The 14,621-nt window shown below is 40.6% G+C and overlaps 3 protein-coding genes across 3 annotated transcripts in view; 2 read left to right on the plus strand and 1 right to left on the minus strand.

Moving 5' to 3' along the window:
- Window positions 1-8,286, plus strand: part of Hk (Hyperkinetic) — a 40,419-nt gene extending 32,133 nt beyond the window's left edge. Inside the window, exons 3-9 of the mRNA XM_065492460.1 lie at window positions 1,297-1,562; window positions 2,044-2,251; window positions 2,444-2,571; window positions 3,018-3,322; window positions 3,372-3,431; window positions 3,548-3,760; window positions 4,559-8,286. Coding sequence (XP_065348532.1) covers window positions 1,297-1,562; window positions 2,044-2,251; window positions 2,444-2,571; window positions 3,018-3,322; window positions 3,372-3,431; window positions 3,548-3,760; window positions 4,559-4,660 — 1,282 coding nt within the window. The 3' untranslated portion in view covers window positions 4,661-8,286. The remainder of the gene's footprint in view (window positions 1-1,296; window positions 1,563-2,043; window positions 2,252-2,443; window positions 2,572-3,017; window positions 3,323-3,371; window positions 3,432-3,547; window positions 3,761-4,558) is intronic.
- LOC135945064 (uncharacterized) lies at window positions 8,278-14,503 on the minus strand. Its single transcript, XM_065492464.1, has 4 exons — window positions 14,167-14,503; window positions 13,048-13,113; window positions 8,936-9,105; window positions 8,278-8,721 (listed from the first exon to the last, which is right to left on the minus strand). The coding sequence occupies exons 1-4, from the start codon at window positions 14,378-14,380 to the stop codon at window positions 8,443-8,445; spliced, it is 729 nt and encodes a 242-aa protein (XP_065348536.1). The 5' UTR covers window positions 14,381-14,503; the 3' UTR covers window positions 8,278-8,442.
- Window positions 9,707-12,801, plus strand: LOC135945062 (tyrosine-protein kinase yes-like). The gene is made up of 8 exons (XM_065492461.1): window positions 9,707-9,783; window positions 10,175-10,229; window positions 10,281-10,430; window positions 10,490-10,619; window positions 10,680-10,787; window positions 10,845-11,098; window positions 12,065-12,517; window positions 12,568-12,801. The coding sequence occupies exons 2-8, from the start codon at window positions 10,178-10,180 to the stop codon at window positions 12,633-12,635; spliced, it is 1,215 nt and encodes a 404-aa protein (XP_065348533.1). The 5' UTR covers window positions 9,707-9,783; window positions 10,175-10,177; the 3' UTR covers window positions 12,636-12,801.
- Window positions 14,504-14,621: the final 118 nt, after the last annotated feature.

A 14,621-nucleotide genomic window follows, 5' to 3' on the forward strand; every position in this document is an offset into this window, starting at 1 on the left:
ACAAAATGTTTCAACCCTTTGAAACTTTCGATGAGTACCAACAGTTTGGCGATGAGTATGACGACGAGTGAGTATAGTTAATATTTGCCCACTCTAGATTGTCACGTTCATGAATCGATTTGTTAAACGCTACTTTAGCCAGTTAAAACAGATATTAATTTTTAAGCATTCAAAGTTCAGCTGCTGGAAATAAACTTTTCCTTGAATTTAGAGAAATGGTTTATTTTTAATGACACTCGAATTAGCCTGATTTAATGTGTTTCTGTAAATTGGAGCAGCTGTGTGTACAGAAGTAGAAATGCAGTCGGTCTCGTATGTTTTATTCAGTCTGGATCAAAAGCTCTCATTTCCAGACACTATTATTCACGGCAGGTTGGCGTGCAGCCGCTAAGAGACCACTTTTCACGTGCGGCACGACCGCGAGACCAAGCAAAATCAATTTTAAAAAGCACAAACGCCGCTTTCCAGCCGCATAATGTGCGTTTTTTCAAAACTCAGATTTGTCGCACGAGTGTCTGCCAAACTTTTGGAAAACTTACTTTTCCGCCTGGATGAGTTAATAAAGCACGTTCATAATAATGAAATTCCCTAGCGTGCCGTGTGACACGATCACCCTTTCGCGTCTATTTTCGGGCTCTCCACTGAAATATTCAAGTGAGTGTGTTTCCAGCCAGGCTGAATATTGATCCGATGAATGTATATTCTGGCTGCTGTGTGTACCCATGTTTTGCTCCAAGTTCACACGTTGCGACTGTCTTTTGATACGCTGATGAGTTGAATTTTCCGCACCACATGTTTGCGGAAATTATGCTAGCTTGACGACCGATGCGCAACTTTCTGCTCTTGACTGACGCGTGTTTAGATTGCTCTCATTAAATTGCTCAAGCAAAATGTCTAGACATCATGTTGAAAATTGAAATATGTCTAGACATCTTATACTTGAGATGAAATGAATTAACTAATTGATTTTAACAGGAGTCGTAGTAAGGGTAAAAAGAGGAATATTTTGCCTGCAAAAAGAAAATTTAGAACCGAATGTAAAGTTTTCCTCAATTAAACTAACGAAATCACCGGGATCATTTGAAAATTGGAAAACTAAATCGCAGTTTCTAAAATTAATTATGAATAAAAAATGCTCCTAACTAAAGTTTAAAAAAAACTAACAGCTGTTCGTGGGAAGAATAGCTGAACATTAAGGGTTCAATTTTAATCCACTATGTGAAGCAAGAAATTAAAAGAAAAAAATACCTAATACTTAAGCAAAAATTTCATTGAATTTTTATATCATTGTTGCAGCTGTCGCGCTCCGATCGCCAGCCTCGACTGCATGGACGACTTCCAGACGGGCGCCGAGCACTCGGCATCCACCCTGCAGCAGGCCGCCTCCGGGGGCAACGCCAAGGCCCTCGAGCCGCTGGCGCTGAGCCCCGCCGGCGGGCCTCTCGGCGCCCTGAGCGGCGGCAGTGGTGGTGCCCTCGTCAGCAGACAGTCTTCCCTGACACCGGGCCTCAGGTACCGCAACCTCGGCAAGAGCGGCCTTAGAGTCTCCAACGTTGGCCTTGGTGAGAGTCTTGAAATCGCAGTCTAAGAAACGCGTTATAGCGACAAACTTTGTAACAAATTTAAAAAATTCGAATATTTATCAGACACATATAGTGTAGAACATTGGACAAATTTATGATATATTATGATCCATTATTTACAAGTAAAAATAGCTCAAGAAAGGATTGAATTTTTAGCTTGTGGAAAAAGGAAATTTTTATCACCGGAACAATTTATTTACTCGTTTCTCTTATTATGCTTTAAGAACTCTCTGCCATCTAATATTGTGGTATTAATCTTGTTTTGGAGGTAAAGTACTGCTAGTTAGGCTAGCGAGGCCGAAACAGCTGCTGTAGAGTACAAGAGCGTGTGATTTTCTTTTGTAATTTTTGCCTTCCATTTCTTGTTCACTTTTGGGAATAGTCAGTGCAAAATCAAATTTATACAGACAAAATAATTATTTGTTTCTCATTTTCTGCCAACAAAATGGTTTCATTTCAGGCACATGGGTAACATTTGGTAGCCAGCTGAGCGAGGAACAGGCCGAGGACGTGGTAACTCTAGCTTACGAGTCGGGAATAAACCTTTTCGACCTGAGCGAGGCGTATTCAGGCACCAGGGCGGAGATCGAACTCGGACGCATCCTGCAGAGAAAGGGATGGAAGCGGAGCTCCTTTATAGTCACAACCAAAATTTATTGGAATAGCAAGTGAGTGTGTCCCCCGTTTACAAAACACGACCTTACACACCCGTATAATTATGTAAGAAAGCATTCTTCCCGCGCGGCACGAACGTCGTGCGTGCTGCCTATCTACGGCTTCTCGCAGGCGTCATTGCGCGCGCGTCAAACACAATTTGGCAACTGACTGATATTTGCACCGATATCGCTGCTTTGTTAAAGATCTGACGAAAGAGGCCTTTCAAGAAAACACATTATCGAGTCGGTGAAGGCGTCGCTCGGGCGTCTGCAGCTAGAGTACATCGACGTTGTGATAATCCACAAAGCGGATGCCATGTGCCCCATGGAGGGTCAGTATGCACAATGCACAATTCCTCACTTGCCCAATTCTGACCAAAGCGACACAATTTGGAGCCTGCTGTACAAAAATATAGTTTAATTATTTATGCTGTTAATATAAAAAATACCCCAACGGATTTAGTAAAATTTTATTTAAATTAAAATGCCAGCTAGTTGTTCTGAGAGTTGTTAAATTATCCTGAGTTGCTCAAACAAATATCACAGTTTCAAACAATTTCAATCAAAGATACTCATTAAAATACAATATACATAAAATAACATAAATCTATAACGATGCTGGATTTTATTTTGCTCAGAGGTGTACAGGTTTTTTCTGCAAATTTTAAAATTAATGTTAAAATACTTGGTCATTATATCGTCTGTGAATGTGAATGTATTTTTCGTATTTTTCTTCTTCTTTTTTTCTATGTTAAATTAGTGTGTTTGGATTTTTCAGAGGTGGTACGGGCGATGAACCACGTGATCAGCCAGGGTTGGGTCATGTATTGGGGCACGGCGCGGTGGACGCCGGTTGAGGTGATGGAAGCGTACACAAACTGCCGGCAGTTCAACTGCGTCACACCCATCCTCGAGCAGACCGAGTTCCACATGTTCTGCCGGGACAAGACGGAGCTGTACATGCCTGAGCTGTACAACAAGATCGGCGTCGGTATGATGGCCTGGTCGCCCATTTCGATTGGACTGATCAGCGGCAAGTTCGAGGACGGCGGCATGTCGCTCTTCGCCAGAGCCTCCTTTAAGGTAAACAAATGAGAAATGGGGAAAGTTTCACCACAACGCTCTTTTGCAGAATAAATACTCCACATTCAGCTGGTCCGAGGACGAGACAACGCAAGCACCTGGCAAGGAGGTCAGTGGATACAACTCTTTTTTTCAAAATGTAGAAATAAAATGAATAAGATAAAAACAACAGTTCAAATATCTTAACGAGTAAAAAGTTAAATTATTACAAAAAAAACCTTTCAGGGCTACACCTGGATCAAAGACCGATTGCAGCCCGAGGAAGGTGGGCGGCGGCAGCAGGACAAATTGCGTGACGTCAGTCAACTCGCCGAAAGACTGGGCTGTACAGTGACTCAGCTAGTGATCGCGTGGTGCCTCAAAAACGACAGCGTCCAGTGCCTCCTGTTAGGGGCGGCTTCAGTAGAGCAGCTTTACGAAAATATCCAAAGTCTTCAGGTAATATATTTCAGAAAATATTTACTCGACAGCCGTTCCTTTGTGAAAAGATTAAGTTAATTTCAAAATAGATTTTTCAAGGTCCTGAAGGGGAAAATAGCTCAGATGTTTGACTCATGCGTAAAAATGGCTGTTGTCCAGAAGTAGAAAAATTGTTCAATACCAAGGGAACTAAAGGGTAGGTGGTGGAAATGTCATGCATCACCTTTGAAATAATTTATTCAAGCTATGGTCCTGAATATTTGAAACTTTTAAGTCCATAACTGTGGCCTCAGAGGAGATCAGAAAATATGCAAAAACGTGTTCCCTTAACGGGAGAGAGAAATTTTGCACTCCACTATTTGGCTAACAATGTCATGATACCACCCTGAAAATTTCATTTTGGGATATGTCAACAATAATTGTGATCTCGGCAGCGAATGTATTCAAGTTCTCTGAAAGGACCCCACCATAATCCTGGTTTCAACCTTAATACGCGTTGAAACAAGTTACCCTTATCCTCAAGGGTTAAATCGCCTTTAAATCACAAAATTACAACCAAAATATATATGATTCGCAGCTACAATACATAAAATTTGCCAGCAGCTGGATTTCTCCACTACAAAATTGACGTTTTGATAAATGACCCAGCCCCATCGCTGAATTATTTTTATTCAATGGTTCTGTTGTACACCATTGGTGTTTCTATAAATAAAAATATATAATGGGGAAAATCAATTTTGCTTGGCTGCTATGCCAGATTTATTTAAAAACATCGAATAGCATGTGCGTAGATTAATAAAAGTGGTATGATTACAGTTGGTGCCTAAGCTGAACACAAACATCATGGGCGAGCTGGAGCGCATCCTGGAGAACAAGCCCGTGCGTCCGCCGATGATATCAACGCTGGCACTAAGATGACAGTCAATGTGCCCTCCCGGGGGGGCGCTGTCTTCCTCAGACCCCGGGGCGCTCAAGCAGGGCGACGACGACGTGGTCAGCATCGTCGCCGACGAGACCAAGGACAAGAACGTGGCCTTCTGCAGCCTGCAGTGACGGCGCTCGTCGCTGCAAGGGCAGCAGCAGCAGCAGCAGCGCGCCACCCCCAACCCCCAGCAGCCCCCGACAGCCGGAGCCGGCGCCGCGGGGCCGCAGATGTTGCGCTCACGGTCCAGCACCTCGTCCAGGGGCATGTCGCGCAGCAGCAGCGCCACCAGCAGCCTCAGCGGCTTCGCCACCTACCGGCCGTCGCCGTCGCTCAGGACGCCGCACTGAGCATCAACTCCCCTCGGCGCCCTCCCCTCTACCACCTCCGGAAAGCAGGCAAGGCAGGCTCTCGTCGGACGATTTTTGCCAATTTGCCAGTGCTGGATGACGAAAGACATTTTTTGCTGATTCACGACTGCTCTGATAATATGAATTAGTCGCTCGTACACCGTAATATACATATATGAATTGTTACAAGTCGCGAACGTGCTTTCACACGTTCCCTCTATATAAACGGATAATATACCGCGTTTACCACTCGTTGTTGAGTTGTTGTTGCAACACTTTTGTTGACCTGGCGTGTCTATAGCAACTGAGCGAGGTCACGAGGAAGAGACGATTGTTATGTAGTTTGTTGACAGATCAGGCTTTCCCGCCGTTCTCTTCCTCGAGTTTGGTGTTTTCGCGCTAGATTTTTTTTTCTTGCGTAAGGAATAGGTCGTAGGCAAAAGTTCCTGATAGTGCGAGCCCTTAATTAATGCCAAATCATTAAAAGAGAAATAAACTCACTCTCTGTCTCTTTCTCTCTATCTCTCTTTCTCTCTCTCTCTCTCTCTCTCTCTCTCTCTCTCTCTCTTTCTCTCACACACACACAAACACAAAACACACAGAAGATGCATACATACAGAAGTAAACGCCTTTATTAACAGCAATTTTTGAAACAAAATTAAATTTAAGGTACAATCACGCGCAAATCTCAGCATCTTGTAAGGATTTAGACTTCTGTCCGGAAGATAGCGCGTTTAAAATTACACAATGTATCGCAGCATATAAGTTTTACTACTCGTAAGTTGAGAGTAGTAAACAAGACACACTCACCCACGATTAAGCAGAGCAGAGGAGGCGTTGACGACGATGCATAGGATTTATGCTTTAATGAAGTAATCATTAGGGAGCCAGAAGGAAATTACACTCACACCTCTTAAATAATAGAGAGCGTACGCGAGGAGCAACAAGAGAACTAAAAACTATAACACACGTATATTTAAACTAGAGTCAGGACGCAGACGTACCAATTAATCTTGGAGCAGGCGAGAGGGCAGAAAACCGAGAGCAAATAATTAGCCAGCAGCAATTACAGCCATTCTAGATTCCGTCGAACATGTAAAACAACATAATTTCATTGTATGCTTTCCAGCGCGCGCACAGCACGAAGTAAAAAGTATTTGCCATCCAGAACAAATTTTTCGACAAATCCAACATATCACGCAAACATGATCTTTTTGCGTAGAACACGAATTTACACACTTTCCTTCTTCTTGGAGCACGTTCTTCGTTAGAAAATCCACGTATTCCTTTCAGCAAATTTTGGTGTAATATTATATAGAGTTCGTGTGTTCTTCTGAAGCTTTCCGATCATTTCGCTCGATCAGAATTGTTAAATATTCTTTCTCTGAATGTGTCATTTTCACATATCACACAATTCGAATACCGTTTGCACGCTCTGGATGTGAATACCGATCCGTCTTTAAACCGAATGGTAAAAAACTATACTTCTCTTGCTGGCGACAGGAAATTTGTCCACACGTGTACATTTTTATCGATATCTATAATAGAAGAGTCTTTTTACACACACGCATAATGATATATTGCCGCTTCTTATCGTTGGATTCCATTCCACTTTACTGTTCATTGTCGCGCACAGAACATTCGAGATCAAACACAAAGTATATGAATTTGCTCATTAAGCAGTAGTCAAATCAAATACCAGCCAGAGAAGCTTTTTCTCGCGTCGGTTAATTTCAATATATTCACGAGCTTGGCTTGCCGTAGGAGGAGACTTGTGTTTGCAATTCCGTTTTTGGGGAGAATCAAATATCAGTAGAGTGTATTTCATCACAAATTTTAATACAATGAACGACACAATTGAGGAAAAGATTTTTGAGTGCCTTTTGCCCGCGATTTGTATCTGTCTCTCTTGGTAGGTCTGTAGACGCTTGTCCCCGCGCTGAATTTCTACTTGGTTTCGCATAAAATCAATCAATCAACCAGTCGCACTGCTAACCTTTCGGCGAAAATATGAACAATTAAAAGAGTCGAATTGATGGGCTCTTGCGTTGTAAATAATATGACAATACTTCTTCTACCACTTTCTTCTCAGTCCATCTTCTCTCTATATTCTCGAACTAAATAAACGTTAACATTTACACAGCACGCAGAAATGGGGGTGCGGAAGTAATTAATTAATTAAATAATAATCTCTGATCAAAATATATTAAACAAAACGGAGAAAGCGGATTTAGGCGCGCGTTTATAAGCATAAAAGAAAAGTCGTAGCGATGTAGAGAGAGAAGCGACGACGAAGAATGAAAATAATCAGACAAAATGTGGTGATAACGTCCTATTTTTATCGACCGGTAAGCGCTATAGTAACAAGTATTTGATGATTTTGCTAGGCAAATGAGAAAAAATAACGAACTGGAGCCGAAATCGATTGACGCGATTTTTCGGTTGAACTTGATTGACAGGCAGTGAGACTTGTGTAACTCTACTCACTCCCTCACACACATTTAAAACTGATATGTACATATACGCAAGAAGCAGTTTATGTATAGGTCGTGTGTCGGGTCGTAACCAAAAAATTGTAATTTACGCTTCTACTCTTGGTGTGTTTTTATACACATAAAAAGCTGTTAATATATATATTATACGATCAACTTTTTAAACTGTGAAAAAACAACTCACTACAAGAGCAAAGGTAAAAACTGTAAATATTCCTCTATAAAAAGTAGGAAAGGAAGATGAAAAGTCCATGACATTCTAATGTAAAAGCTATATATTCTATCTTTTAAAGTTTCTTGTCAGGTTATATAAAAAGACACGCGAAATCGTTGAGTTCTGCCAAAAATTAGGTAGCTTCCATAAGTTCAATCCACAAACTATATTAGTCTCTCTGGAGTTTGTTATTGAAAAACTAATTTTCCGAGCTAAAAAGTGAGATTCGCGGTGGGGCGGATCACGAGGTCCATTTACACATTGCTTGTTAATTGAGACGACACAAAAGAGAGAACTAACTCGATTTTCGGAGATCAATCTTCTATACTTAACGTTTTCAAGGCGTTTATAGTGAAAAGGAATTTTCCTACTTAACTCGTCGGGTACGCAAATTCCTTGGCCTTTTAATAATTTGTAATGTAAGCCTGGAAAAATCAGATAATTAGCAAAAGAGCAACTGCCTTGGCTATAGGCGCCATGTTGATTGAAAAGTGAAAATTTATAACTGCGTAAGACACATATGGAAATTTAAGACTAAAGTAAATAAAATCGAAACCTTCTTTGAAGCGCACTGCATTTTTATTCCTGCACTCTCCACCAAAGTTAAAAGTCAACAATCAAATGTACAGCCAGTAATAATTAATATCAAAATTGCATTTGGCCCACTCAACCAATCGTTGCCGTTTTGTTGCACTTATCCCATATCACACTTTTGTGTTTGTTCAAAATCTCTCCTCGCCGCTCGAGTTGAACTCGACCCCCTTAGCGAAGGAGGCGGGCGAACCCAACATGGCCTTGTTGTCGTACGAGTAGTCGAGCACGTTGTCCTCAGACGGACTGCGGTGTTTGTAGCTTGTCAGGGTTGGCGGCGTCCTCGACTCTATTGTGCCGGACAAGGTGGTGGAGCACGTGGGTGTCGTGTCGTTCAAGTTCTGCGGCGCCGAAATCGCCAGCTTCAAGCCGGTTGATGACTCAACCTTCAAATCCTCCTTTACCGGTTTCTGGAAACACAAAAGATAAATTAAGCTCTCGGCAACATGAATAGCTGCATAAAATAATTCTCTGAAAATTAATCGAGCAGAATTATTGGATATTTGTAGTGTTTTTGGTGTAAATTTAATTTCTACCTCTCCAGTTTCCAAAAGGAAATCCTGTCGGTTATTTTTAAATTAGTGATTTACAAAGTTTCTGTCTGTTCTAATTCGATTTTAATACCTTGAAAGACCTAAGTTTGGTTCTCAAGAGCGGCACAACTCCGCCGTGCTTTCTTTTGGCGCTGGTCAATTTGCTGCAGCCGATCCAGAGGAGCAACACGGCCGCCACTCCCGAGAACGTCATGCTGAACCATGCGAGTACTTGCAGCTTCTTCACTTCAACTGTCAAATCTGGAACAATAACATAATTTTTTTTATTTAAAACTCACGTAAATAAAAGAATGAAGTAATAACATATTTTGAGCTAATCCCTAGAGTATAATTTTAATAATTTGTTTCAAAGATCGGCTGTATAATTTTTCTTATATTTATTTAAACAACAGCTCCAGGAGATGAGAGAAGATTATAATGAAGAAATATGAATGGAATTAAAAATAAAAAATAAAAGGGATTAATAAAATTAAACTGGGCAAGTGGACGAATCAGTCCTTAAATGTACTACACTGAAATTTCCAAGGAACTCGTGGATTTTTCCCAAAAGTTTGAACTTTCTGATTAGAAACCGAAATCAACAATTATATATAAGCAAAAAAGCCTTTGAGTTAAAATCTCTTTTTTGAAATTAAATTTTTATATTATGAAAGGAAATACACGACTTAACGTAGAGTACATTATTTTTAAGTTATATTTACGATTTAGCAGACATATGGGTAAAATCGAGCAATTCACAATCTTTTGATTACAACCGTTGGCGTCATGTGACGAATATCCTGTTTGTGGTTTAATTTCGATGCGGAACTTTGTGCAGCGTGTCGGCCAAGAAGTAGCAATATTCAAGACGGAGAGTCCGTTTCAAATCACTACACCCGAGGGACAGTTTACTGTTTCAAGCTGGATCGAATACGAAAAGTGAGTTTAAACCATCTCTGCTTTACTAATAAATACAGAGAGCATAATTTCCTGCTTTTATCAAGCGCCCAGCCCGAGCGAGAAGGGCGTGAGCCGCTTCTTCACTGCTAGGCGAGCTGCGTGCATATCATATGTTTGCTAGCACTGCTTTCTCGCACTCTGGCTTCTTCGCTAATTAAGCCCAGCAACGCTTGATAAATGAGTCACATCGTTTTGCGTCAACTTTTAAGCTAGAAAATAAATGTACATGCGCGTTATCACCCCATACGCTCTGCAGCAGAAATTTTTATCTCTCCAGGAAAAATGATAAATTTTATTTTCGTTTGCTTGCTTCGTGTGAGAATAAATGTTCAACCTCAGCAACTGAGCAAAACGAAATTTATATTTCCAGCTTATGGGTCAAGTGGTGACCAGATCACATGAGAACCTATCGGCTTTATCATCAAGTATGTTAAAATTACGTGTAAAAAATCCCGTCTTGAATGATTATATTACAGGATTGAACCAACGAAATTCAACGCAGGTTAGGGAGTCCAATGAGTACTCAACTAACCGCCGTCCAGTTACGATTTTCGGCAGTGCAACACCAGTCCCCAATAACTTAGAACCACTCCCGAATGCGCCGAATCAACCCACGCCAGGAGCAAGTATGATCAAATTTGTACTAAAATGCACAGCAAGTTTAAAATATATATATAAAAAATAGCAAGCCTCAATTATCAGCAATATCAAACAAACATTATCTACGCTGAGGCCCAGTATCCTTTCCAAGCAATTGACGACAGTGAAATTTCCTTTAACCCCGGCGACTATTTTAAAATTCTAAACACAATTGGGTAAAAATGCAATTTTACTTCCTGCAACTCTGATATTTATCGCAACTTTTCTTGATGCAGGTTTCACGAGGGGAACGACTGGTGTAATGCATTGAATTTGCAAAACAACAAGGAGGGACTCATTCCTAGAAAATACGTCCGTACGGTCAGACAGATCGAAACAGAGCCGTAAATTGAATAAAAGCATCGGCTGAAATAGAAAATAAAATCAATCTAATTCCACAGATGGTTTTTTGGAAAGATGAGCAGAGAGAACGCAGAGCGACTGCTGCTTGCGGACAACAGTTCGCAGGGCACGTTTTTGGTGCGAATCAGCGAGACGAACGCAAACTACCTGGCCATCTCTCTCAGGGACAATTCTGCCACTGGAGAGAAAACGGTGAAGCACTTCAAAGTCAAAATCAGCTCGACTGGCAGGTTTTACATCGTGATCCACGAGTCCTACCCGACTCTAAAAGCTCTCATCGAGCACCACAAAGGTAGTCATTTACAAAATTCGAAAACGAACAATCAAAAGCCACAAATGGGGCATATTAGATTAAATTTATTAAATATTACCAAACATTCAATTAAAACGTAAACCTAAAATTTTTAGGCAACATTCTGCTTTAGTATTGTGTCCTACCCTAAATTTGATTAAAAATTCACTCGTAAATATAAATATCCAGTTTGGGAAATTTATTAAGGCAATCAAAATTTTTCCTGTGTGCATCTAGTTCACTCTTAGACACGAAATGAGCACAATTCACGCAATTTAAGACTTTTAATTCGCACATAAAATCGTCTTAGGGATGCAAAACCATCTTAATCACTTTTAATCCTGACCAAAATAATTAAAAATTGTGGAACTTTGGCTTTCATTGCTTGTTATATAATGATTAAATATTTAAAAATATAGTTTTTGGATATTTGTTTGATAAATTGAAAGTTTTCTTTTTGAAGCCTATATGTTAGTTAAATAAACAGAAAAAAAACAATAGTAAATTTGAGATAAGAATAAAATTTTATCCGCAAGGGAAATCATGGAATAAAAACTAAGAAAAATTAATAGATTTTCTCATGAGACTTACATAATCAAATATTCAAATTCCGCTCGTCCAAAAAAATGATTTAACCATTTTATCTTTCAATGCGATATTCCCAAAGGGTAGCAAATACCTCTAATTCCTGTTGTTTGATCACAATTTCTGTTTGAAATTTTGATGATTTTGTTAATGGAAAAATGTTTTAACCTTTTTATGATATAAGCATGTTAAAAATCCCTAAACTTAGAAATTTCTTAGTGACTAATCGCGTTAGAGATTGCAATATTTTTTAGCTAATATCGATTAACAGCAATAGCTTACCATATGCTATATTTTCCCAGGAAAATATTAATTGAAGCAGAAAATGTTCCCCAAATTAGTGCAGACGTGACTGAGACACGATTTTCTCAAATTCCTTAGTGTACCCGACCAACGTGTCCTGCCTGCTGCAGCGGCCTTGTCCAAAGAAGCCCCCCGTGGTTAACCACTGCCCTCCAACCCTGCCACCGCGGCCAACCTACTCCAGGGTGGTGAAAAGACCCAGGGTTCCCTCCACCATCGCACCACCGCCACCCATCCATGTGATAGAACCCGAGGAGGACGTGTTCTCGGAGGCCAGCGCCGAGCCCTTTCCTCCCTTTCCCCCGATGCACTCACAGACCATAGATATGAGTAACTATGATCCGCCTCCCACGCCTCCGATGCGATCCTACAAGATACACGGCAGGCCACCAACTCCAGAAAGCCCTACAGACGAAAGCCCAAAACCCCTGCCCGTTGCGGCGGCCAGACGAATTACGCAGCGCCAGGAAAACGACTCGATTCAACTAGTGCAAATTCTGGGCGACGGCTTTTTTGGAGATGTGTGGAAAGGTAAATATTGGAAAATGGAATAAATATTTAGTTTAAATACTTTATTTCAGGAATATGGAAAGGAGAGGAGGTAACCCTGATGATAATCAAGTATGGAGATGGCATTTATAGGACTTAATAATTTATTTAACTTAACTTATAGTTATGCATTCAAAGTTTGAAGAGGATACATTCAAAACTAGCAATAATATAGGATTTGGGATTCATGTACGTCTCAAATGATCATTTTGTAATTCATTACTGAATAAATAAACAAAGTACGCTACTGAAGTGTATAAGTAGGACAAAACATTCGTGTTTTATTCAAAAATAAATAAAAGATAATGCAAGAGAGTTAGCGCATCATTGTTTGCACGAACGAATCAACAGTGTCGAGTCCGATGCGCTCAAGGAAAACTTGAACAATAACGTCCTACTTGCCCTTGGAATAAAAAAGAAACAAAAATAAATTGCAACTGCGACGGCGCCAATCAAGGAAACAATGTGAACAAAACTAAACGCGCAACGGAAGTTGTAAAAAATATTCTTACCTCTTAAACTGTTGGTGAGTCTGACAGACTCGCTTTTGCTTGCGAACTGCTGGTCGTGAATATAACCTGTGAAAAACAATAAGCACTATTGAGTTACTTTGATTTTGCCTTTTTTAAATACAAAAATAAAATGGATTATTTACTATCTCGATTTAGCTTTTTGGGTCGGAGGGATTTTTGTGCTGAGAACTTGAGTGGGAGAAATTCACAGTTTGATAATTAATGTGTTTCACAGTGAGGCGGCGGTGAGCCAATTCCAAGTCTGACGTCATCGTTTCTTTAATGGAACGCTGAGAGATTGTAAAGCAGGGGATTTTGGTAACAGATTAATATTCTTCGAACTAAAGGCTAGTTTTTTTTAATATAAAAAACCTAACATTAGAGCATTAGCGTATATTTAGCATTCAGATATTTTTTTAATGTGCTGTGGTTAAATTCTTCCTAGCGCACGTTTTAAAAATGAATTTGTATTTTGGCTAATTTAAAATGAACGGAAAGGGAAGCGTCGTCCGTAGACGAAATCCTAGACCCGGAATCAGTTGAGAGAGCGGCGGGATATTTTAAAGAGGATTATTATTCCCTTCACATCAACAGAGAGCGCAGCCATATTCCCAGGTCGCAGCCGCAGGTCAGCGTGCGTGCACGAAAGCGGCGATGAGTCACACTCACTTCGGCGGTCAGGTATATGCATGCATGAATTCCCCGCCAATACCCTGATACCCCCACTAGACTCCTCGGCCGAACCTACACGGAAATAACACTGAATAAAAATCGTGTTGCCTCTCTCTCATGCTCCGGATCTGAACGATTTCTGTGAAATCAACTGCGTTTTAACAGATTTCAAAAGTTCTCCAGCGTAAATTATAGGGACACGTTTAGGGGAATGACCTTCGCGGACGCGCAAAATTGTGTGTGAACCGCGACGGGCCTTGAAAAATGGAACTGCACGCAAGTTAAAATCAGCAGTGATGCGTCATGAAGTGAATGTGGATATCAAACTGTTTAGTTTATTTAATACAACTACAAGAATAATAATAAATATTACTGAAAAATTATTAGCTAAAATTTTAATTAAATTTTAAATTTCAAATTAATTTGGAAAACGAAATTAAATGTTACCTTGGCACTTATCGAAGCATTGTTGATGTTCGTAGTTGTGTGACTTGAGATCGCAAATGTTGCTGCAGTCTGAGCAAATATTCCCGAAACTATTACAATACTGGTTGTCCGAACAAGTGTGGACTCCGCAGAGGACCCTCGATTGCACCGCCAGGCCCGCGTGGGCCACCCTCAGGGTGAGCACGAGTCCAAAAGCCACCACAAAGAGTCTCATTTTTTAAATATGCATTTGCCGTATTAAACAAAAAAATACAATTCACATGGCGCTATCGCCGCACACTCGCATCCACAGGCCTGGCTTTCCCCGACTGCTACTCTCTTTCACTCTCAGGGCCCAGGTTGTCTGGTTGGTTAGGCCGACGTCCGCTCGCAGGTGCTGCCACTGACTCGCCTGCACCTTTATTTGTATCTTTTCTCCTCCTTCTCTTCTTCCAAAGACGTACAAAACGTGCATC

This window comes from Cloeon dipterum, chromosome X, assembly GCF_949628265.1.
Source record: "Cloeon dipterum chromosome X, ieCloDipt1.1, whole genome shotgun sequence".
NCBI lineage: Eukaryota > Metazoa > Arthropoda > Insecta > Ephemeroptera > Baetidae > Cloeon > Cloeon dipterum.

Excerpts from the sequence above, each read along its gene's own strand:
- LOC135945062 (XM_065492461.1), top strand. The coding sequence starts at position 10,178 with ATGGGTCAAGTGGTGACCAGATCACATGAGAACCTATCGGCTTTATCA. Across the intron at positions 10,431-10,489 it reads TCAACCCACGCCAGGAGCAA|CAAGCCTCAATTATCAGCAA; the intron begins GTATGATCAAAT and ends TATAAAAAATAG. Across the intron at positions 11,099-12,064 it reads TCTCATCGAGCACCACAAAG|TGTACCCGACCAACGTGTCC; the intron begins GTAGTCATTTAC and ends CAAATTCCTTAG.
- LOC135945064 (XM_065492464.1), bottom strand. The coding sequence starts at position 14,380 with ATGAGACTCTTTGTGGTGGCTTTTGGACTCGTGCTCACCCTGAGGGTG. Across the intron at positions 9,106-13,047 it reads ACTCACCAACAGTTTAAGAG|ATTTGACAGTTGAAGTGAAG; the intron begins GTAAGAATATTT and ends TTATTGTTCCAG. Across the intron at positions 8,722-8,935 it reads CCAAACTTAGGTCTTTCAAG|AAACCGGTAAAGGAGGATTT; the intron begins GTATTAAAATCG and ends TTGTGTTTCCAG.